At 37.0% G+C, this 24706-nt stretch overlaps 2 protein-coding genes and 1 non-coding gene across 4 annotated transcripts; 1 reads left to right on the top strand and 2 right to left on the bottom strand.

Moving 5' to 3' along the window:
* The first annotated feature begins 2980 nt into the window (after positions 1-2980).
* On the top strand, positions 2981-7157 carry LOC148861597 (Phototropic-responsive NPH3 family protein). Of its 2 annotated transcripts, none has more exons than XM_088941995.1 (4): positions 2981-3439; positions 4946-5012; positions 5214-6407; positions 6530-7157. In XM_088941995.1, exons 1-4 carry the CDS (start codon positions 3348-3350, stop codon positions 7067-7069), a joined length of 1893 nt encoding a protein of 630 aa, XP_088798121.1. In that variant the 5' UTR covers positions 2981-3347; the 3' UTR covers positions 7070-7157. The 2 variants fall into 2 exon arrangements, with proteins under 2 accessions (XP_088798121.1, XP_088798122.1); XM_088941996.1 differs by lacking the exon at positions 2981-3439 and adding an exon at positions 4529-4837.
* Positions 7158-9427: 2270 nt separating this feature from the next.
* Positions 9428-16506, bottom strand: LOC148861596 (zinc finger (Ran-binding) family protein). The gene is made up of 5 exons (XM_088941914.1): positions 15683-16506; positions 15304-15421; positions 11888-12240; positions 11373-11471; positions 9428-11237 (listed from the first exon to the last, which is right to left on the bottom strand). Exons 1-5 carry the CDS (start codon positions 16336-16338, stop codon positions 9794-9796), a joined length of 2670 nt encoding a protein of 889 aa, XP_088798040.1. The 5' UTR covers positions 16339-16506; the 3' UTR covers positions 9428-9793.
* On the bottom strand, positions 16507-16578 carry TRNAQ-CUG (transfer RNA glutamine (anticodon CUG)). Its single transcript has one exon. It is a non-coding gene; the product is annotated as a tRNA-Gln (tRNA).
* Between the last annotated feature and the right edge of the window lie 8128 nt (positions 16579-24706).

Here is a 24706-nt window from a genome sequence, read left to right as displayed (position 1 = left end):
TTCAACTGAGCCTAGAAAAGATAAGGGTCCCACTCAATATAGTGATAATGTTATTTCTACGGAATTCAAATTCTCGTACTGTAACTCAACATAAAACCTTGTACCTTAATCAGTTAGTCCCTACAGCAATGATCCGACCTGTCTTGTCCATGCAAACAGCGCTATTGACTCGGACTGTAGATGAAACGTTTTAAGACACTGGGTCACGGATCTAATGGTACAACCATCTGGTTCAACTGCTTGACTCACTCAAATTAAAAACTGTCAAAAACAAACAAATAAATAAATGGATAAATGGTTCTAGATGATCTTTTAAAGCTAAGAACTGGGCATTTCAAGAACCATTCCGGGTGCCGGTTTTCGGTCCAAATGGTTCGACCATCGGAGTATGACAACAGTGATTCATAGTAAGAAACTAACAGTGAGGAGATTTGACCCACACCCAATGGATCTAGCTGGTGGGATTCTTAGGTCAAAGTGTCGGCCCATGGACCCTAAAATGAAGAGGCAAACAGATTCTTTTATGAATCATTCCTCATGTTTTATGTGGTTGTCCAGAAGTCATGGGGGGTAGAGGTCTATTCATTTCCTACAACTAAAAGTCGACAATTCATGGAGAGGCCCAGCCCGAATTCCACTCTAGCCTGCTTTTGGTCTGAGATTGAGATTAGAAAGCTTCCCTGTCCAACCTGGGGCAGCCTATTTTGTCTTAATATAAAATTGGGTAATTTACTAAAATACCCCTATAATTTATAATCAATATACTTAGCGGTTGTTTGGTATCGATGGCATTTATAAAATAAATGCTTTATACAATTTCGTCTTAAAAAATGAGACAAAAATCTACTTTAAATATTTTGTATGATTTTTTACACCTCAACGACATTAGGCGCCATATAAGCCAAACAGTAAGAAAATGGTCTTAAAAATGAGAAGCATCAGATTTAGCGTTTTTTTGATAAATGGCTCTCAGATTTTTCAGAGATCTGTTTATCTGATAATGCTGAGCTGGCACCGTTTCTCTGAAAAGATACATCGATACCAAACACCATCTTAATTGGCCTTCCTAGAGTTTACAATCTGTTTAATTAATGGACCTGCTATTTAAGAGCCATTTGTATTGTCAGTCTGAAAAACCTAAACCAAGTAAGAGGAATATGTTTATAAAGGCACGGGCCATGATTGTTTATTCTAAAAATACCCCTAACACTTCATAACAAGCTTTTAGAAATAAGTAATGTTTGGTTTCTTTTTTAATTTTTATGATAAAAGCAACATTTGGTTCCCAAATCTACCAAACAGTGTAGAATGAGGAAGAAGAGAGAATAAGGGATCTGGGTTCTTCTTCAGCAACAGTGTATCTTCCTTCTTCCAACAAAGAATAAAACTGACTGAATAGAGTGATTATTTTCTTTTGATTAAATTTATTCCAATGGATGTTAGGGTTAGAGCCATCCTTTACCACTCCATTCCAATGGAAGGTTGATAAAGGAGGAGTTTGACAAGTTTTTTCGTGTGATCTTTCGAGCTTTTTAAAACTTGGAAGACCAAAATTTGGTCTTTCACTGTTTGGCAATGAAAGATGGAAAGCCACAAAGATTTATGTCCTAAAAAGTTCATGAAAGCCCAAAATGAAAAAAAAATCTGGAAGCTTCAAATGCAGCTTTCTGCCTTTCTACACCAAAATCATTCATTTAACAACTCTGTAGATCACAGTGGACAAGATACTTACCAAACATTCTAGGTCTTTAAAGACAAAATCCCAAAAGCTCATTACATCTTTTAGCTATCTAAGCTGTTGGAAGCAAGTTCAAAGTATCGATACTGGCCGATACGTCGGTAGGGCATATCGGCCAGTATCAGTCCTTTTTTTTTCTTACTTTTACTTTTTTTCGATTTGATTCAGAGGGGCCGGTTTAAGTCCCAGATACCCTCTGAACCAGGTCCTGACCCGATACAACCCCTGTAGGGGCGTTATGATATGTATTGGCCAATATGAGCCGATATGTAACAATTTTTTGAACCTTGGTTGAAATATCTTCGTAAAAAGACTTACCAAAAGGCACCTAAGTATCAGTTGGATTGTTTTAAATCACTAACCAAGTATTAACCATGTTGTCAAACTCTAAACCCCCCAAAAAGAGGGAAAAAAAACCTTTGGCTTGAATCATCCAACCAAGCCAAAGGGTTGTTGCTTCCACATGCAGCTAGCTAGAGCTAATGTTAGCGTGGTGCACTTTAGACTTTAAAGGGCTGGTGCTGATGGGGTCAACTGTTTTGTTGGTACATACAGTATAATGGTGCATCATATGCTATCAAGTCTGTATAGAAGTTGAATGGAGAGGGGGCTCACATGTTTTCTCTATACTATAATTGTGGCCACCAGCTTTTCTTCACCTGCTCTAATGATTCAATATCCATCCTCCTTCCTTCCAAACTCCCTTGGACTATTGCTGTCCCTTTGCCTTTACACTTCAATGCACACATCCCAGCCCCTACACTACACCCTTTTTTACCAAATGACAAAAGACTCCTCTTACAGGGAGTTGATTCCCTAGTCCCTAGACTCCCTACCAGTGTGATCACTGATCACTGATCACCACCAAACATCCCCCATTGATCTTCATTATCCATCCCTTTCCTTCACTCAGGCATACATTCTTTTGCAGAACCTGCCTTATAATTTACTGAACATCAAAACCTAAGTAAACCCATTTCAGCCAGACCAATGAAATTCTCAGGGAACTGTTAATACATGTTAAATTAATTATCAATTACTATGTATAAACCAAGCCATCATCGGCAATGAACTTTGACATAATTTGGAGTGGCTTTAAGCCAAACTTTATTTGGGTAGCTTTCACTAGCCATGATTACAGACCCCAAAAGCGCTGCAAGCCTTTCAGGATTCCTGCAACCCAGAAAAAATAAATCAAATTAAAAGCTATTTCACCCCACTTTCACCGAAAAGTGCAAGGATGACTATTTTCTTGCCTTTGCAAAATATTAAAAAAAAACTTGGAACAACACAACGACATCTCTCATCCCTAATACTGCATGATTCATGTAACTTTCAGCTCACTCCAGCTTTCACGTTTCACCTTCCAAAAAATATTAAGAAAAAATACAGAGGGGGAGGAGGAGGAGGGAGAGTCCCTAAACCTCTCATATTTTCTCTGCAAGTAATTTTTATGTGTTCTTATCAATATGGGTCGGTAAAATACAGTTGGGGTGTGGGGAGAGAGAGAGAGAGAGAGAGAGAGAGGCGGAAGCTTGCTGCCTGGTGGGGTTGGTAGTAGAGATCATCTACTGGGAGTTAAGAGTTCAATTGGGGTGTCTTTGACAAGATGGTTTCTGCTACTGTTGGTGAATTGAAGCCAAGTATTTCTGGGAAGAGGTCATTTCGTCCAAATTCGAGTACCAGGCACACCACTGAATGGTATTCTTCTTCTTCTTCTTCTTCTTCTTCATTACTACTACTACTACTAACAAAGTACAAGCAAAACAACTCGGTCCTCACATTACTATTGCTACCATTGAATCTTCATTAAAAGTGTCAGCCTGGTATTCTGTTAATTTACAATCTTTGTCTCGACCTTGTATTGCATGCAAGGGTCGGTTGGAGCTGCAACCAAAGATTTTGGACCAAGCAAGTGCTTTGAACTTTCGGTTTTGGATTATAAAAATCTTGGTTGTGTTAAAAATTTAACTAAAGAAAAAGAAAAAGGAAAAACAAAATTCTGATATGGGTACTCTGCTGCAGTAGCACTGAAGCTGAAGTTTCTTGGGTTTGTTTGGTGTGTTCAATCACCATCATTTTGGCCTAATTTGGCCACTTATTTAACCAAATAAGTTAAATATAATTCCTTCTGCGTTGGTAGAACCAACAAAATATCTGAAGATTAATTATCTAAACAAGTTGTTTTTGTGCAAATAACTAGTTTATCAGGGGAAACTTATAAAAATCGATATATCATAACTCTGATGAGTTTTTGCCTAACAATTGTAACAGCATATCTGCTTTATTAAAGAATAATCTTCAAACAGAGGCTGAAGTTGTGATCCAACACAGGCAGGGCCATCTGGGAAACCAAAGATGAAAAATGCAATTCTGGAGGTACTGCAAATCTCTATTTCCCATCAGAATGTTTTATCTGAGTACCTCTGAAAATGAACAAAAGAACATTTTTGTGGTATGATTCCAAGTGCCTATCTTCCTGATAGGTACAGTAACGTGACGAATCGTGACAGTTAGGTTTAATCCTGGCCTCAACCTGAAACCTGAAAAATTTTAAGAAATTAGACCCTGGCACTAAAGAATTTGAGTTTGGGCTCTCCACAGTACTGAAAAGTTGCATACACAGTTGTATGACTATGACAAGCTTTGTAGACCATTCAGGACACAGAAACAAAACACAGCTTCCTAATAAAACCAAAGAAACCCAGATGGCCTGTCTGTCCCATCCCCTGCAACTAAATGTGATTTGGTGCATCAAGGACTTTAAAACTTTCAAGCAACTCCAACTTTTGGAATCTTGAATGGAGCTTTCCACCTTCAGTGACTCAACCTTATCCTTTTTCGACTTAACCCTCTGTGAAAATCATATTGGGAGTACAGTTCTTAGATATATTCACACGCTTTCTTATCTGGGCCGACTATGTTGAATCATAAAATCCTAATAGATAACATTTTACATTATTTTGATTGATCAATTGTTCAAATTCCACATGTCACTGGCCTCAATATTTTTGGAGCTTATGGTTTCAAAGCATTGTGGTTGCAGTTGACATCATTGGTTTTCTACACAGCTGTTGAATTATTTGCATTAACAAATATGTATGCTATGTTTCTTTATCAGTAAAATATGTAGCCTATTGTCTTCCAGATTGTTTATTCTTTTCCATTGGTGTGGTGATGGAAATCTAACAGTGTATGTCATTGCAGGCCGATTTCTGACGTTTCTAGTGATCTTATTGTTGAAGTAGGAGCAGTAACTTTTCCAATTCACAAGGTAAGAGTTCTGTTGTTAGGATTACAGAGAATAATCACTCCTTGTATTCTATTTTCCAGGTTTTGTTTTTTGAGAACAGTAGTGAAGGATTTTTTTCTCTCTCTGTCTTTATGTTGGAAAACAAGCTTGGCTTGGAATTCAATTGCTTTAGTTTCCTCACTGAAGCATAATCACTCCTTGTGTTCTATGGTTCTTTTGCAGTTCCCTCTGGTTTCTCGGAGTGGAAAGATTCGGAAACTTTTGTTGGAAGCAAAGGATTCCAAAGTTTCAGGGATAAATCTTCCATCTGTTCCAGGTGGATCAGAGGCATTTGAGCTAGCTGCAAAATTTTGTTATGGTGTGAACATAGAGATCACACTATCAAATGTCGCCATGCTACGATGTGCAGCTCATTACCTGGAAATGACAGAGGAGTTTTCTGAGAAAAACTTGGAATACCGAACGGAAATATATATCAAGGAGATGGTGATCTCGAACATCTCAAACTCCATATATGTTCTTCACCACTGTGAAACTCTGCTTCCCATAGCAGAAGAGATCAACTTGGTCAGCAGGATTATCAATGGGATTGCATCTAATGCCTGTAAAGAGCAGCTAACATCTGGCTTATCTAAATTAGAGCAGAACTTTGCTGCCAAACCCATCATAAACATAGAACCAGAGACACCATCAGACTGGTGGGGAAAAGCACTTGCCAAGCTTAATCTAGATTTCTTCCAACGTGTTCTATCTGCAGTAAAATCGAAAGGCCTGAAACAGGATATGATCAGCAAGATCTTGATAAACTACGCACATAACTCTCTTCAAGGTATCATAGTCAAAGACCCTCAATTGATTAAAGGAAGCATACTAGATTCAGAATTGCAGAAGAAACAGAGAGTGATTATAGAAGCAATCGTAGGTTTGCTACCAACCCAGTCAAGAAAGAGTTCAGTACCAATGGCTTTTCTTTCCAGCCTGTTGAAAACTGCAATAATTGGGTCAGCTTCTACTGCTTGCAGAGCTGATTTAGAGAGGAGAATGGGACTACAGCTGGACCAAGCAATTCTTGAAGATATCCTCATACCAGCAAACTCACATGGCAACAATCATCATTCACTGTATGACACAGAAACAATATTGAGAATCTTCTCCATCTTCCTGAACTTGGATGAAGATGAGGAGGAGGAGAACTCGAGGGACGAAAGTGAAATGGTTTATGACTTTGACAGCCCTAGATCTCCTAAACAAAGCTCAATTCTTAAGGTGTCAAAGCTTTTGGACAATTATCTTGCAGAAATTGCACTAGATCCAAACTTGATGCCATCAAAGTTCATTGCTCTAGCAGAATTACTTCCGGATCATGCTCGTACCATGAATGATGGGTTATACAGAGCTGTTGATATCTTTCTCAAGGCAAGACCCAAATTCTCACAACTCTTCTCCATCCATACATATTAACTTTGTTTACATTTACATGTATACAACTTTCTTTTTTCTTCGTTCCTTTTTTTTCTCAGACAAAGTCCTACTGACAGGTTCATCCCAACATGAAGGATTCTGAGCGCTACCGACTCTGCAAAACCATTGATTGTCAAAAATTATCTCATGAAGCCTGCAGCCACGCAGCTCAGAACGAAAGGCTGCCTGTGCAAATGGCTGTGCAAGTGCTGTATTTTGAGCAGATAAGGCTTCGGAATGCAATGAATGGAGGTCACAATCAATTATTCTTTGGTTCAACCAATACCCAATTCCCTCAACGTTCAAGCAGTGGTGCCGGTAGTGGGGCCATATCTCCAAGAGATAACTATGCTTCTGTGAGAAGAGAGAACAGGGAGCTAAAGCTTGAAGTAGCACGGATGAGAATGAGGCTAACTGATCTGGAGAAGGAACATGTCTCTATGAAACAGGAGCTTATTCGATCGAATCCTGCTAATAAGATGTTGAAGTCTCTCGCCAAAAAATTAAGCAAGCTCAATGCCCTATTCCGGATAAGAGATGTAAAACCAATTGGGTCCAGGGCTAATTCAGAAGCTCGGTTTCTATTTCAGAAGCGAAGGCGCCACTCTGTTTCATGACCATATACGTCTGTATAAAGAGTTGTATAGAATTTATATGTAATATTGTGATCATGTCTAATCTCAGATTGATAGTTTTGAGAATCAATTCTGTGTTCAATGTGGTAACATTCTTGAGTATCTGATGAGGTTTTGTGAGCAGTAGTATTCCGTCCATTAGTTGGACTGTAAAAGAAAACACAAACAGCAAATGATGCCTCACTTCTATGTTCTTTCAGCAGCAAATGATGCCTCACTTCTATGTTCTTTCAGCTTAAAGGCAAACTAATGGATTCTTCGATTGTTCCAACTTCTAACCATACACCATGGTCCATAACGATCAAAAGAAGAATTAAAAAAAAAAAAGACGATTTCAAAAGCTCCCCTGAGGTTTATGATCAATACGTGAACCTCTTCTCTGGTTTCTGACGGGACTTATTAAACCTCCATTGTTGGAACTTGGAATATGATGTGGTAAGACGTTTTTACCCTTCATTATCTTTTAAATTTTCAAATCGCAAGTGTTCCATGGAAGAATGTCCAAATTTCCATTTGTCAAGGGAGTCAAATGAAATCTGTGCACACCTAAAACCCTAGAAGAAGAAGCATTTGGAATTTTCTGTTGTGAGTGGACTTGGTTTGTTGGAATAGGGATCTGGAATCGAAATCAGAGTGGCCCATTACGATTCTAATCACTTGGTTGGGCCTTGGACAGATTCTCATTCTTGGCGAGATGGCATTTCAACCCCCTCTTGGAATGAAATCATTCCAACCCTTCTTCCCAATCATGCATGTATCTTAATATTATGGAACCTGATTCTGAATTTCTGATTCCAGTCTAAACCAAACAGGTGGGGGAATAGACTATTCCAAAGGGATTTCATATTGATTCCGATCACGAATCAAACATATCCTTAAATTTTCAACAAAGGGTTATTCCTTATGAATCCCAAGGTTCAAAATATCATCCGATAGATATCTTATCAGTGACCTCCTCATACACCCTTACCTGATCAGGGGTAGATGGGCCTTGAATCAATCCCTTTTGAAAAAACCAACTAAAAAAAAAGGGAAATTGTCTAAAATCCACCATTACTTTTTCTGAATTCTCTTAAACCCATCACAACTTTTCAAAACGTCCAAAACTCACAATGGGGATGTTATAGAATGCAAGGGCCAAGAGGTGGGAGAGGTCGCCAATGGCTATCGGAATTTTGAAGGGAGATTTGATAGAATAAAAGACCAGATTCTGACTCGACGACTTGACTCTTGCTCCCAACATTATTTATCAAGGGGAGGGCTGAGGAGGCGAATTTATATCCTGCAATTACTAAGCGATTGATCTGCAGAGAGAGAGAGTGGAGAAACGTTTTCATGCAGAAGCTTCGGAAGAGAGTGTATCTTCCTTGCTTGAATTGCTTCGAGAAGACCTGCTTATTTTCGATAGGGTGATTGTATCTTGCGTCAGCGAGACTCCTTTGCACGTAGCAGTGTTGTTCGGTCACCTCAATTTTGTGTGAGAGCTTCTACGGTGCAAGCTGGAGCTTGCTCTCGAAGCTGACTTAAGAAAACGGCAGTCACCTCTTCACTTGGCATCAGCCAAACACAGGGTATATTGATATTGTAAAAGAGTTGTTGGTTGGCCCCGACACTGGCTTCGCTCGTGACAAAGATGGGAATACCCCGCTTCATCTAGCATCAATGAAAGGCCGAGTTGAAGTCTTGAAAGAATTGGTTCAAGCAAAACCACAAGCAGCTCGACTACAATTGGATCATGGAGGGACCATTCTACACCTCTGTGTGAAGTATGACCGCCTGGAGGCATTGAAGTTGTTGGAGCCAGTGGATGATGGCGATTTTGTAAACTTGAGGGATGATGATGGGAATACAGTTCTTCATCTCGCTGTAGCTGATAAGTAAATTGAGGTATATATGTCTGGCTCACCTCTTTGTGCCAAAGAGACGTCACTCTAACAAATACTAAATAGGGTTAACACTTTATTTTTTTTCGAACTGTCACCTAAACATAACCTTTGTGGGTGTTGGTACCATTTTTTCAGAAATATGCATTTAGTGGCAGTTCAGTCATGAAATATGCATTTAGGTTGATGTGGGCAACTTGGGTCATTCAACTTAACGTGTTGTAATGGGTATTTTTAGAAAATAAAATCTCACTGACATAGTGAGTTTTAGACGTTTTGAAAAATTGTGGTGGGTTTAAAAGAATTCAGAGAAAAAGTGATGGTGGGTTTTGAACAATTACCCAAAAAAATATTAAAAGCAAACCTGGATACAGGCTGATACGCCCAATATTTTGAAACTTGGTGCGTCCAACATGCAATGGATCCACCTTGCCCGCGCAACACAAACGTGAACATGTAGATCACTCAAAGTGAATTAGTGATACTATTTGTGAGAAGTCTTGACAAAATAAAAATGGCATGCCTTTAAGTTCTAACCAGAGAAACTTGAACATAAACCCATTGCAGAAGAAAAAAAAGCAATTTTCCCTCAAAATATGCATTTGACATGCCTCATGAAATGACAATAAATAGAAAACTGTGTATAAATACAATGGCTCAGTGACAATTCCCAGCATCTTCTACTGATCCCGTGTATTCACATAGGAAGACAACAATTGAATTTTGTCAGATTTCTGCAAGTTAAACCAAGTCATTTTGCCTTCCCAACCATTTCGAATGACTATGAATTGTGTAAGAACCTGGATTCCAGCCTAATTAGAAATCATGCTCTTCCATGATCTCCTCTCTCAATTATGCGCCTCCTTGGTCTATTATTATTATCAAAGTCTCTATACACGTCTGATGGGTTATTGAATTCATTGTATTTCCCCCATTGCTGATGCCTAAACCGTTTGTCATTTCCACGATTTCCATAATTCCACAAATTGCCGCCTCCTCTATTATTCACTCTTTGTCCACTGAAGTCACCTCTCTGAGATCCTGTCCCAGTCCTGCGAGAACCTTGATATGTTCTATCAAGATTAGATTTTCCAAAAGAGTCCCTCCTTCCATAATTCCACAAATTGCCTCCTCTATTATTCACTCTTTGTCCACTGAAGTCACCTCTCTGAGATCCTCTCCCAGTCCTGCGAGAACCTTGATATGTTCTATCAAGATTAGATTTGCCAAAAGAGTCCCTCCTGCCAAACATTCTACTGTTGGATCTAAATTGTACATCACCTCTGGAATCAAAATGTGGGTGACCTCGGTAAGTGTTTCCCCTTCTATCAGCGGTCCCTTTCTTATTAAAACGAGACTGTATATTCTCACCATCAGATTCAGAACCTCCTCTCCCAATATCCCTTCTATATAGATCCCATTTATTACTTTTACTCCTGGAGCCAAATCGCTTGTCTACATCATCATAGCCATCATTGTCATATTCATCACCATCAGTACCAGAATCTAGTTCATCAACATCTGAACCGAAGGTGATTCCCCTGTACGGGCCACCTGCATCTCTGCCCTTATTTCTCCGTCTAGAATCTGCAATATGACTAAATTTCCGTTCACGATGGGCTGAAAGTTCTTCATCTGAATCGAAACATTGTTCACTATCCTCAGATTCAGAAGAATAGTTTCCTGGTCTCAGCCTTGACATGTTATTGTACGAAGAGGAACTAATTGCTTGACGAGCATGGGAAATGTCAGGGATGTCCAAATCTTCAGAGACGGAGTAACCATCAACATCTGAGAAATCTTTAGACGAAGCAGCTTGTATTGAACTGTTAGTTTGTATGTCTAGCTCATAAGAATCAATATCATCTTCTTCATCATCAAAGTCATCAAACCCCATCCTTGACTTCCTTTCACTAGCATCCGGATATCCTCTTTCATTGGTTCTTGGGACCCTGCTGGTCTCAAAGGAATCATCTACAAATCCCCTTGGAGTTCCTCCTGGAGCATGGGCATCAAAAGAAGACTCTTCACCCATTTTGGGAGGATCTGCAAACTCAAAAGCAGCAACATCTGCACCATCAGATTCATTATCATCAAAATCAAAATTCCAGGCATTTGAAACCTCGGACTTGCTGGCAACCCTTTGTAACCTCGAAGATTGACCATGTGTCCTTGATTGCATTTGGTTTTCCATATATTCATCAGATGGGCGTTTGTGATCACAATGAAAGCATGCCATGTTCCGCCTATAATTCAAGAAGTTGCATCTGCAGAATGATAGGAGAAATATGATCAAATCAAAGAACGCATAGATAGAGAGATAGAAAAAAAAAAAAATATATATATATATATATATATAGAGAGAGAGAGAGAGAGAGAGAGAGAGAGAGAGAGAGAGATACTCAGGACACTCCCATTCTCCAGGAAGTAATTGTCTCTTTGGCCTCTTGGCATCACATTGTAAGCACACAGTGTTCTTTGCAAAATTCATGAAATCACACCTGCAAATAATGCTCACCCTCATTACTAGCAAATTATAAAAGAAAACTGAAGTACAGATAGCGCAAACATGATTTTACATGATACACATGCATTGCAGTGAGACCACAATTCAATATGTCCAAACAAAGACATGGTAAAGTTTAACCATTTTAGATGACCATAACCACCTGATCTCACAAGATTTGAAAGGACAAAATGGTGAATGGACCAGAAATATGGAGAGTAGATGTTTAAGCCGTTCTTACCAAACAAATTGTTGGTGGAAGAAGGCATATAAAAAATGAGTTCTACTCCTTCCACATACCACATGTGGCAGCATGTATCATTGTGAAATTGCTATTATGAGTACTCAGTCTACACATTTTCTACTTAAATTAGGCCATAAGCCATTATGAATACTAAAAACGAAACCTACTTAGGACAGAGCCAATCTCCTTTCTTCATTTCAATGTCATCACGTCCTACTCGTTTCTTTGGAGGAGGTGGTGGTTGCTTCACCTTTGGTGGGGCCTTTTTTATTACTGGTGGTGGAAGATTTGGGTCTATTGGAATTGCACTCAACTTCACAACTTCATGAAGCAACTTACGTACTACTCTTTTCATAGATTTCAATTTTAAAAGAGCTTTGTTCTGAACTGATTCTTTGACATGATCAAAACCAAATGCCAATAGGATGCGGATAACATCAAGAGTCCTAGCCTCATCCTCCTTCTGTGCTAACAAATATGCTCTGTCACATGAGCTTCTGAGACTGCATGAACTACAGACCTGAAATTGGATAGATGACCAATGGTAAAACAACGTGTTATAACCCCAGAAGTTACATAAATAAGGAAACCTTAGATTACAAGAAGAGGAAAAGATTTAAGTCATGGCTAATGGTGCAAAAACTGAAAACTGCATCTACACCTCTCCGTGAAAGAGGAGGATGAGGGGGGGGGGGGGGAAGCAAAAAAGAGAGTTCAAAAAGGGATCTTGAACTTGAATGTCAAAGAGAGAGAGAGAGAGAGAGAGAGACTGATGATTACAATCATTCAATTATCACCTTCCTGTGGAAAGTTTCAGAGCATGGAAAGGCTCCGGGAGTTTAAGCGGCCAAAACCTATGAATTATGTATTCACATATTTTACCAAGGAATGGCAACAGGGCGGGGCTGAGTTTTGCCTGCCCCATCCCTGACCCCAAATTCAAATGCTCCACCCTGAACCCCGTCAGGGCAAGAAATCCTAACCCCATCCCCATTCCCACAGGGAACAGGGATCCCCAAATTTGCCTTGCCCCGCCCCAGTCATTCCTACTTGTATACTTACAAATTTATCTTTTTATTTTGTTGAAACCTACTTAGAACTATTTTATATTATGTAATATAATATAGTATAATACAATATATTAAATAAAATATATTAACTTTTTATATATATTATCTTATATAATATAGTCAGGGCATGTTCGGGGCCAGGGTCAGGGCAGGGTGGATAAATACCATCCCCACCCTGTCCCCAAGTTTCGGGTTTCCCCGAACCTGCCCTGAACCCCAATCAGTGGTCAAAAAACCCGCCCCAACCAGGGCGGGACTCCATGGGGAAGGGTCAAATTGCCATCTTGCCCCTTTGTGGGACCACTGCAGGCCATATATGCTTCTCATATTAGCCTACCTCCTTTAGATAACCATTAAGAAATTTTTACAAATATACATCACTTTTATTTTATTTCTTTTCTGGTCCATGGCAACTTATGTGAACAAGATAAATAGGATAAAAAAAGAAAAACAAAAATGATACATTGAATTATACAGATTGAAACTAGGCCAAGAATAATAAGTCAATGAATATGGTTAATAATTGATAGAAAGTGAAGATTGTATCCTATCATAGACTAGGTTGGTTTTTCTTTTTTTTTTTCTGGTAGGAGACTATGTTAATTTTATAAATTCAGATATTCTCCATAAATAACAATGCTATGTAACTATGTTTAATTGTCTATAAAATATCAATCCAAATCAATGTTTTAAAAGGCATAACACAGTGGAGGCAAAGAGGTGCTTGAAGCGTACACCTTATATGCTCTAACCTTTATATCTTTTAATGCAATGCATTCATTTGAATATGAGATTAGATACTTGTTTATGTTAATGTGGTTCAAGTTATGTGAAGTGTTAATTCTGAAATTTTGATTTGCAACTTTACAAGTGAATATTGATGAATGATGATATATAATTATGGATGAAGATACTTCAATTCTCTGTTTAATGTGATGGTTTTATTATTGGGAATTACAAATGAAAAATTCTAATTCCTTGTAAACTTTCCTATTTTTATGGGATATTATTTTTATTTGTTTTATCATATATTTTAGTTATTTATTTATTAAAAATACATGCTTGGGAGGCTTATGTCTCTTGCATTCTGGTTTATGCTTGTATTATTACCATATAATGGATTCCTACAATAGTGGAGATACCATTATTTTGTAACTTCATTTACTTATTTATTTAATTATGTGTCAAATACAATGAACAAAACCATGGTAACATTATACTGCTGTTAAGGAAGATTGCTCAGGCACCTATTGTAGACACCTAGTAGTTAATGTATTCCTGGGGGCTCAGGCCTTACTTCCACACATAATTAAATTAGGTGACTAGAACCCACTTACTACCACCTAGGCATGGTTTTGGGCCAGCTACCTACTTTCTAATTAACAATAATACATCTATAAAATTCCGACTCATGTGATTTACACCAAATTCCAGGTTTAGTTTTTGCTTCTATCTTTCTCCCCTTCTCTATATCCTTAAGTCCTTGTTAAAGAATAAAGAAATCTAAAGCTAATTGAAAATTGAAATCAACAAAAAATAGCAGAGAAGAGTTAACTGGACTGACTGAGAGATATTTGCCCCCTTTTCCATAACACAACTATTTTAAAGTTGCATCCATGCATAATGAGGAATTGGGGAATGTCTTTTCCCTTTACCTTTATTATTGTTATCTTTCATTTAGGAACTGTCTAATGATGTGTTAGATGTCTCTTATTCTGCAGGAATTCACCAAGACCCTGAATCCTCTTGCCAAAATCTATCTGCACAATGTCTGTAGAGGACATCTTGGTTGGGGGTCCCTTCAGGTTTGGAAGAACAAGTGCTTAATATTCCCAAATCTGCATTCTTCTATTAGCTCATATTTCAGAAAACAATATTCTGGATTTGATAACATGAATTTTCTACAAAGATAATAGTACTCAGTTTGTCTACCATTGATATATCATATAATGTAGGACGCTAGGATTATAAGCAAGATATGCAATTTAAGTATTGTATCATTACCCCAAAGGGCCAGGCTAATTAAATCTAAGAAGTACTTGAGAATGAAGGTTTCATTAATGCAATTGATGCAGGACCGTAAAGTTTGGAAGAACAAGTGCTTAATATTCCCAAATCTGCATTCTTCTATTAGCTCATATTTCAGAAAACAATATTCTGGATTTGATAACATGAATTTTCTACAAAGATAATAGTACTCAGTTTGTCTACCATTGATATATCATATAATGTAGGACGCTAGGATTATACGCAAGATATGCAATTTAAGTATTGTATCATTACCCCAAAGGGCCAGGCTAATTAAATCTAAGCAGTACTTGAGAATGAAGGTTTCATTAATGCAATTGATGCAGGACCGTAAAGTTGCTGAAGAAACAGATAATGCAACATGCAGCACCATCTCCAAAGATTCAGATTACACAGTAAATAAAGGCAGTTAAGAACTTCTAAAATTAATCATGCAGTAAATAAAGGCAGTTAAGAACTTCTAAAATTAATCATGTAACACATACATCTCCTTCATCAAGGTGTACATGCTTCCTCAATATCTTTGCAGAGAACACCACTTTGGTGTCCACATTAGGGCATCCATACCCAACTAGAATTTGAATATCCTGCCTTGACAACGACCTGAAATATATAACAATGAGAAAATTATCCATTAAACTGATTGAAAATCAAACTTTTGTTTAGCTCTCAGGTGTTTTGCAGCCTAATGTCTCTTGCTGTTCACCAAGCTTACACTCCAAGAGCTTTCTTAGTAAAAATATCAAACTTTTGTAGGCCTCAGTGAAAGTTAAAACCGTGGTCAAAAGCCAAAGCAACTTCATTCAGTAATAGAAACCACAGGTAAAGAATATCAAATAATCACTGCATATGGTAAGGCAAAACCTCAAGATATCAAAGCGGTCACGCCCAAAGTTGAGACAGGCGGTGCGAACAGCAATCCAATCCCTGGTAAAATCAAATCCTTCCTCAACGAACTCTGTCACATCAATGGACAGGCCCTGGATGATTTTATCCTCATCCCTCCTCCGATGATCGAAATAATTCTGTTGAACCAACCGCTCCATGAACTCAATCCATTCAGGCCAAGGATGAACTAACTCAACTTCTTTATTGAACAGGTTATCCTTCTTCTTGACCTCCACTTCCGTATCTAAAGCCGGGCTCGATTCAACAGCACCTGGGCCCCTTAACCCCGAAGCCTCCTCTTCGGATTTTTTCTTCTTTGCTTCCCTCCAGGCGCGAATCCTTTGCAAAGCCTCGTCCTTGTTGCTTCTCTCCTTCTCAATGGCGTCTATTTGATCAAATACGAAGCGCATACGATCTGAGAGGCTTGTTCTGGGGTCTGAAACCTTAGGGGGGTCTGTTTCCGTTTGCAGGAGAGAGGACCGAGCTATTGAGAAGGGCACAAGGTTGCCACAGCGAGAGAACCAGAAAGGTCTACTAGTTCTGATGAGAGAGTTAATTCTAGAATGAGATACACTAGGGTTTATGGAGGATAAATTCCGAAGGAGAAGAAAAGAGATTGGAGTTAAAGCCATGGGGAAGGGGAAGAGGGAATACTACCGTTCCCTAAAACCCTTCCATTTGATCCACCCTGAAAAGCCGAAAAACGATGGTAATTGGCAAGAGCTTAAACCCTACCCTTACGGCAGAAATGTTGACAGACTAAAAGAATTACAGTAAGCAACGAAGGCAAAACGAAAATTAGGTCCCACCGAGATTTGAACTCGGGTTACTGGATTCAGAGTCCAATGTCCTAACCACTAGACCATGGGACCACTTGACAACATTATTATTACTAAATGTATGATTAATAAATAAAACTAAAAAAAGTTTTTTGAAAAAAAGAGCGCTAGAAGAAGGGCTTGAACCTTCGACCTTGCCACGCGCTCTAACCAATTGAGCTACTCCAACAAGATAAAACATAATTATTAGATAAAATAATTGAACTCTACACCATTTGTTCAACTGCATTTTGCATCACCTAAGAATGGAAACTGGACAGATCGAGAGTTTGGATCTGTTAAGCATGACACATTGCTGGCCACTCTACACATCGGAAACATTGGTTGTACTTTACATCACCAATATTCCTAATTTCTCCAAACCCATACTGGTTGTACTTTAACCAGTATGGTGGTTTTGGTTTTTGATCGGTTCAGTTCTTTATTTTTTATATTTATAATATATATTATATAAATATATTTATAATATTATATTATAAATAATAAATGATATATAATATATTTATAAATAAATTATTATAAATATAATATATGTATATATTTATATATAATAGATAGGAAACATGTTACATATATTTAAAATATATAAATTATACATATAAATATATATACTGGTCGGTTTGGTTAACTATTAGTTTTTTCTAGTGCAATCGAAAACTAAACTAGACTTTCGGTTTTTTAAAATACCAAATCGAAACCGAACTGATCGGTTCGATTAATCGCATTTTTCGATTCTGTTTTCTCAATTCAGTTTTTCATGGACACCCCTACTAGTAGGTCAGTTCCGAAGTGGAACCTAACTGGCATTTCAGTTAGGCCATTTTCATAAACCGAACCAAATTTAGATCAGTTAATTTGGTTAGTTAAAATATCAATGTATTTTATATATATTCATGTTAATAATTATTAGTAAAACATATTAATATTTATAATTAAAATACATATCATATAGTATTATTGATATAAATAGCAATGTTAATATTAATATTAATATTAATAACTAAAAAGTCTAAAATATAAATATATGTATTTATTTTGGTTAATTCAGTTTTAAATTTGATTTGATTCGGTTGAATTTTTCTCAAACCGGACAAAAAAAAACGAAAACCAAATTCTTTAAAACCATAAAACCGAAACAAAAACTAGAGACGGATTTTGGTTTGACTTGATTCAATTTTCGATTTGCTAACCGAATTTGAACACCCCCATCCCCTACCTGATTCCCATCGGGGATAAAAGTTATCCTCCATCTCCAATCCCCGATGGAGATGGATTCCCCACAGGAACACGAATCCCCAAAAATTGTTAATCAAAAGTATTTTTGAAAAATAATTTTACTTAAAATAAAAGAAAATTTTAAAATATAAATAATATTGTAAGTATATATATATATAAAGTTTAGGATAAAGACTTAAATATACTAAAAGTTTCATTTAGATTATATGTAATGTTATCTCACCAGTTTAAAATTTAAAAGAAAAATCCTATTTTGCCCTTTTTTCTTGATATGAAGCGAATCATTTGTACATCGACATTTATTCTTGAATTGAAAAATACTAAAAGTTGTACATCGACAAGGGATAAGAAATGTCAAAGCTTGCTTGGGTCTATATCTGGCTAATTCAGATTGGAGAGTGATATACCCTCATGCAACAACTATTCATTTGCCAAAAACTTCCTCTGATCACTGTCCTTTGTTTGTTGATTTAACCGGTACGTTTCCAAACCACAATCCTCCTTTTCGTATTGAGCACGCATGGTTTACAAATGATTCCTTTAAGGAGGTGATGAAGGAGGCTTGGCAAGTACCTTCATCGTCTTCAACTATTTCTCTGGTTTGTAATGCTTCTAAAGCTTTGTCATCTCTCACTAAGTCTTGGAATATGAATGTTTTTGGTAATGTTTTCAGAAGGAAAAGACATAGTTTGAAAAGAATTGAGGGAATCCAAAAATTTTTGGAAACAAGGCCTTCTCGTTTCCTCAATGATCTTCAATTTTCTCTCCATAAGGAAGACTTCAACATCCTCAAACAGGAGGAAATTCTATGGAGCCAAAAAGCCAAATTTAATTGGCTAAAAAATGGTCATTCAAACACTAGATTCTTTCATACTATGGCTCTTAAGAGGGGTCAGTCAAAAAAGATTTTGGCCCTTAAAGAAAATAATGTGTTGATTATTGATGATGATGAGATAAAAAATATGTGCAGAAATCACTTTATTAGTTTATACTCATCATCTTCAGTCAATCGAAATCATAACCTTGATCCTTGTTTTGGCGATGTTCATAACAATATTGATCAATGGTTCACCCCAGTCACAGAACAATAAATTAGAAGCATTGTTTGGAGTTTGCCAAACAATAAAAGCCTGGGTCCTGATGGCATTACTTCTGAATTTATCAAAAATCATTGGGACATTGTGGGCCCATCTTTTACTAATGCAATCTTTGAATGCATTGACAACTTTGAAAGTCCAACTATTTTAACCAATCCCACATTGTTTTAATTCCAAAAGTGAAATGCCCTGAAACAATGAATCAATTCCGTCCTATTGGTCTTTGTAACACTATTTACAAGGTAATTGTGAAGCTTATTGTGGCTAGACTCAAACCTCTCTTGCCAAAATTCATTTCCCCAAACTAGTCTAGCTTTGTCCCCGACCGACATTTAAAGGATAATGTGATCATTTTACAATAAGTTCTCCATTCTTTCAAAAGGAAAAGTGGTAAGGAATGTTTTGTTGGAATTAAATTTGACATTGAAAAAGCTTATGATAAGCTTGATTGGTCATTTATTATAAAGTCTCTTGATTTCATTAAAATTCCTAAGAAATGGGTTAATTGATCAAGAGTTGTATTACCACCCCTAATTTTGGCATTAACAGTTAAATTCTTGAACCATTTAAACCAACAAGGGGACCCCCTCTCTCCCTACATTTTCCTAATTTGTCTAGAAACTCTTTTGGGTATGCTTAATAAAGTTGTGGCTAATGGTGAGATAAAGTCATTTAAATTCTCTAGAACAGACCCCGAGTTATCTCATATCTTCTATGTAGATGACTTGATTATTTTTCTAAAGGCCTCCATTACTCAGCTTAATTGTGTGAGAAATATCTTGGATAATTTTTGTAATGCTTCTGGAGAAACAATTAACTATAATAAATCTATCTTATTCACATCAAGGAATGTTCCCCATAAACACACTTGAATGCTGGCAAAAAATATTAGGGTTAGGGCTTCTAACAACCTTGATAAATATTTTGGGCTCCCCGTTTTTAGTGGCAAGGTTACTAAACATACCTTCCATTATGTGGTCGACCATGTTCAAACCAAATTAGCAGGATGGAAGGCAAATACTCTTAGTCTTGCTGGTAGATAACCCTTCTCCAATCTACTTTATCCTCAATTCCCCTCCATGCCATGCAAATTTTTTGTTTACCCTCAAGCACCTGCCAAGATGTAGACAAAGCTAGAAGAATTTTTTCTGTTTGGAAGTTCTCTTGATCATAGGAAATTGCATCTCATTAAATGTGAGAAGATTCTAACTCCTATGCATGTTGGAGGGCTTGGAATTAAGGACCTTCACTCCTTAAATCTTGCTCTTCTCACTAAATTAGCGTGGCACCTCTACTGTAACCAAGATAGTTTGTAGTCCAAAGTCCTAATTAGTAAATATGGTAGGGGAACTGATGTTCTGGTCATGACTCTTGGATTTGGAAGGGAATAGCTAAAGGTTGTAAATTTCTTAGGGAGGGACTCATACGTGCCATTGGGAATGGAGAGGACACTAAATTTCTTGAGGAGTGTTAAAGACTGTATAACTGCTTCTGGTGATTGGGACATCAACCTGATTTGTTATCTCTTGCCAAGTGATATGGTTGAAAAAATCATGACAATCCCTTTAAATTTAGGTTCACAAAAAGAATGATCATTGGATATGGCCCGACACTAGAGATGATAATGTTTCAACTAAATCAGCTTGTACAATTATTAGAAAAGAAAATGATCTCCCTAAAGCTCAATCTTTTAATCTGGTTTGGAAAGCTCCATTTCAACTAAGGGTGAAAACTCCTCACTCGCGATGCTCTAATAAAGAGAAATATTCAGGTTCCTAGTCAATGACCCTTGTGTAATGAAAGCATGGAAACGATTGATCATTTGTTTATGGATTGTAGGTTCTGTAAGGAAGTTTGGAATTTATATGATAATCATCCCACACCCACTAGTGCACTAAATTTTAAGAGTTGGGTTGAAAGTAATATTGAGACTAGTAATGCTCTCAAGGTGACTTATTTTAGCTATTTAAATTGGCTAATTTGGAGGGCTCGAAATAAAAAAGTGTTCAACAATATTAGTTACACTCCCACTTATATTACAAATCTTGCAAAATCCTATGTTGACAGTTTCCTATGTGCCCAACATAATGCTCCTGCCAAGAATCAACCTAATTGCAGAGTCTGGAGAGACATCAAAAGGGAAGTTCCAAGTGATCAATGGATTAAAATCAATATAGATGGAGTTGTCAAGGGCCAGAATGGTGGTGCTGCAGCTGGGGGTCTTCTCCAAGATCAACTTTGACAATAGAAAGGAGGCTTCACCACTTACATCGAAAGTTTCTCTATCGACTTGGTAAAATTGTAGGCTGTTAAATGTGGGTTGTCTTGGTGTGGAACTCAAGCTACCGCAAAATCATTTCAGAGTCAGATTCGCGTTCCACCATTCAAATTCTTAAGGGTGGTAAGGATGACCATTGGCGTCTTTTTACAATAAGTGAGGAGATCAAAGCTCTTCTGAATAGAGATTGGGAAGTTTGTATCAATCACTACTACAGGGAGGCCAATAAATGTGCTGATTTTATGGCTAATTTAGTTTTGAGCACTAAGATTCGATATAGGGAATTCCTTATACCTCCTAGAGAGCTTAGCTTTCTTCTAATTGCTGATGTTATGGGGGGTAGTCACACCTCGTTTAATTTTGGTTTCTGTGCTATGCTTTTTAGGCTCTGCCAGATGAATAAAAAAAATAATGCTCCAATGTTGGTATGTTTTATACATAAAATGATAGTTTGTGTATATCCTAATCTAATAAAAAAGAAAATAAAAATGCCTCATTTCCGATGACTCCTGAGGATGGATGGCGGACCCACGGATTCTGATCGGTGTTACTTTGAAATTTCACTTAGAAGGCAAAGCAACCATCATTTATTCATGGTTTTATTCAACCAGCATTTATTCATGGTTTTATTCATTTGGTCTTTGGAAGTAAGAAGTTTAAAGGCTTTGAGTTGAGCAAAACGCTGAAAAAGTGTTAGAAGTCCAAGCTAATTCTTCTTTATATTAGAAATCTATGGTCTATGTTTGTAGGCATCACCCTTCCACCATGAATAAAAATAGGGTTTCTTTTGCAAAGGAGTTAATCTACACTAGATGGGCTAAAATTCTGTTTGTACTTCAATGCCCAACTATAATACCAAAAGAAAATTAATCTATGGTCTATGTTATCCCACTAACTTATTACCTTATTTTCTATCATATCCTTTGAACCTTCGACCTTGTGGTTAACAGACACACGCTCTAACCAACTGAGCTACTCCAACAAGTTGGTATTGTAGTGCTAAATAATATAATTGATTTTTTTTTTTGCAACATTTGCTCAACCAAATTTTCTGTCATCATCATCACCAAGCCTTATCCCAGCTACACGAATCTTGTTTTACCAATTAATTTTCTTTTGTGCCAAGTCCATTATTGTTAAGGTTGTTCAACCAATTTAATCAAAAGAAAATAAAGGAAAATGTCAAATTTGCCCTAGGTTCTTTTTAGAAGGTTGATATGAGAGTAGGGTTGTCAACGTGTCACATTCAAGTAGAACTAATCCTAAACCAGTTATTAATCAAGAAAATATCACAGACCCAAAATCATCCCAATTAATAGTCGGGTCTATTAGGTTTGGAATAGTTTTTTGGCGTTGGGTTGGGGCACGCTAGGGTTGATCTAGGGCCAATCGAGCTCTCAACCAAAGCCCAAACCATGTTTAGTCTAGGCCAAGTTTTTTGGTCCCCAAGCCCAACTTGTAGCCTGAAAATGTAGGCCCAACTAGGAATGGCAACAGTGCGGGGCACCCACTCCCCATCGGGGAATGGGAATCTCCAAAATTTTCCACCCTGGAGCAACCATCTTAAAATAATCTAATTCTTGGGTATTTTGCAAATAGGATTATGAGAATTTGGGAGTAATTTAGGAATTGAATTATGACAAATTGGTGGTATTTTACAAATTGAATTATGGGATCATATGATTTTAAAAATTTGGGAAAACTTAGGGATATTTTAAAAATCAATATTAAATCTATAGATATTTTATTAATTTACCATTAGGTTGGGGGCGGGATTGGGGAATTATATGCAAACCTTGTCCCGAATTCGGGGCAAAAATATTTTTTCCGTCCCTACCTAGTCCCCGTTTAAGATTAGGGAAAACTTGCCCTTTTCGGGGTAGGGCAATGGGTCTGGTTTTATGGGGGAAATTGTCATCCCTAGGTTCAACTCACGCAAAAACTCAGGATTAGGTTAGGGTGGACTTAGGTTAGGCCTACCCAAGTTGCATCCCAGCCATAACTATTCAAAGTGGTAGTAGATTATTGTACTTGTACGTAGAGGTGTCAATTGGACTGGGTTTGGTCTAACCCAATCCAATCCAATGTGAGTTCATTTACAAATGAATTGGACCCAATCCAGTCCAAATTCAATACAAACCAAATCCAATCCAATCCATTAAAATGTAAATGGATTGGATTGGATTGAATCCAAGCCGAATGAAATATCAAAAATTTATATAAAAGCACTTTATTGAAAGTACTTCATAAAAGTGCTTTTGCAAAAGCACTCTTAGAAAAATACTTCCATAGACTTTTATAACAGTACTTTTGTAGAAATAGAAATGCTTTTGTGAAAGTACTTTTAAAAGTACTTTCAAAGTACTTTCGTAAAAGTGCTTTCATAAAAGTATTTCCATAAAAGTGCTTTTGTAAAAATATTTTCGTAAAAGTACTTTAATAAAAGTTCTTTTGTAAAAGTTCTTTCAAGTGCTTCCATAAAAGTGCTTTCATAAAAGTATTTTTGTAAAAATGCTTTTATTAAAGTGCTTTCATAAAAGTACTTATGTAAAAGTGCTTTCGTAAAAGTATCTTTATAAAAGTGCTTTCTTAAAATTATTTTTCATAAAATTACTTTTATAAAGTGTTTTCGTAAAAGTACTTTCATAAAAGTGATTTATGCTAGCTTTAGTTTTGACTGATTTCAAATTGGTCAAGGTTTCGCCTCATGATCGGGTTACCGGTTATTGGATCTTTGGTTTAGGTCCAATTCAAACCAATAAAAATATGGACTAATTTATTTTGGATTAGCCCAATCCAATAATTATAATGGACTGTCCAAATTCGATTTGATAAGGTTTGGATTAGATTGGATCCAAACCAAAACCGGTCGGTTGACACCCCTATTTGTGTGCTCATAGTTATTTGTATAGAACTTTCTTATTCTCATTAATTTGATCCAGTCTTCTTGTAATTGACCCATATGGTCAGACCATTCGGCCCCAAAAAACAACCAAGATATTGGTTCCATTTCAACCCCAAAACCATTTTTTGCAAAAAAACATTGAATTGGTCAGTGACCCACCGGCTGAATGATCAAACCTCTAACTTGTTTGGCCTGGACAACAGTTTTCTAGATTATTTTTATTTTAATTAATTTTTTAGTTTTAAAACTTTTAAATTATCACAAATTGATCCATTCGGATTGGATGGTCAAACCGTTGACCAACTAGTGGCCAAAGCGATTCTAGTTCCCGATCAGTTTTTAAAACATTGCTAACAAAGGGAGGTCATCATTGCTCACCATTGAGAGGGGCTATAAGCTTTCTTTTTATGTTATTTTTCGAGTGCACATATGATACTGGTAAACTTGTAATCAATCAATCGGTATTGTAAAAGTGGTAAAAAAAAAAAAAACTTGACAATGGATCAGGTATCATGTATTCAATGATTAGATCCATTAATATTTTCTTGAACCAGGTAAGATTATGCGCGATTGTATGGCAAAAGAAGAGTGAGATGACCAAAGACCTAAAGTTGTCTCCTTTAGGCTGTTTTATTTTGTTTTTAG

The sequence above is a fragment of the Nelumbo lutea genome, chromosome 4, assembly GCF_056320005.1.
Source record: "Nelumbo lutea isolate HS-2025 chromosome 4, American lotus-T2T, whole genome shotgun sequence".
In the NCBI taxonomy this organism is placed as follows: Eukaryota; Viridiplantae; Streptophyta; class Magnoliopsida; order Proteales; family Nelumbonaceae; genus Nelumbo; species Nelumbo lutea.
Note: the sequence above shows the minus strand (reverse complement) of the source record. Positions and strands in the feature narration are given on the sequence as shown.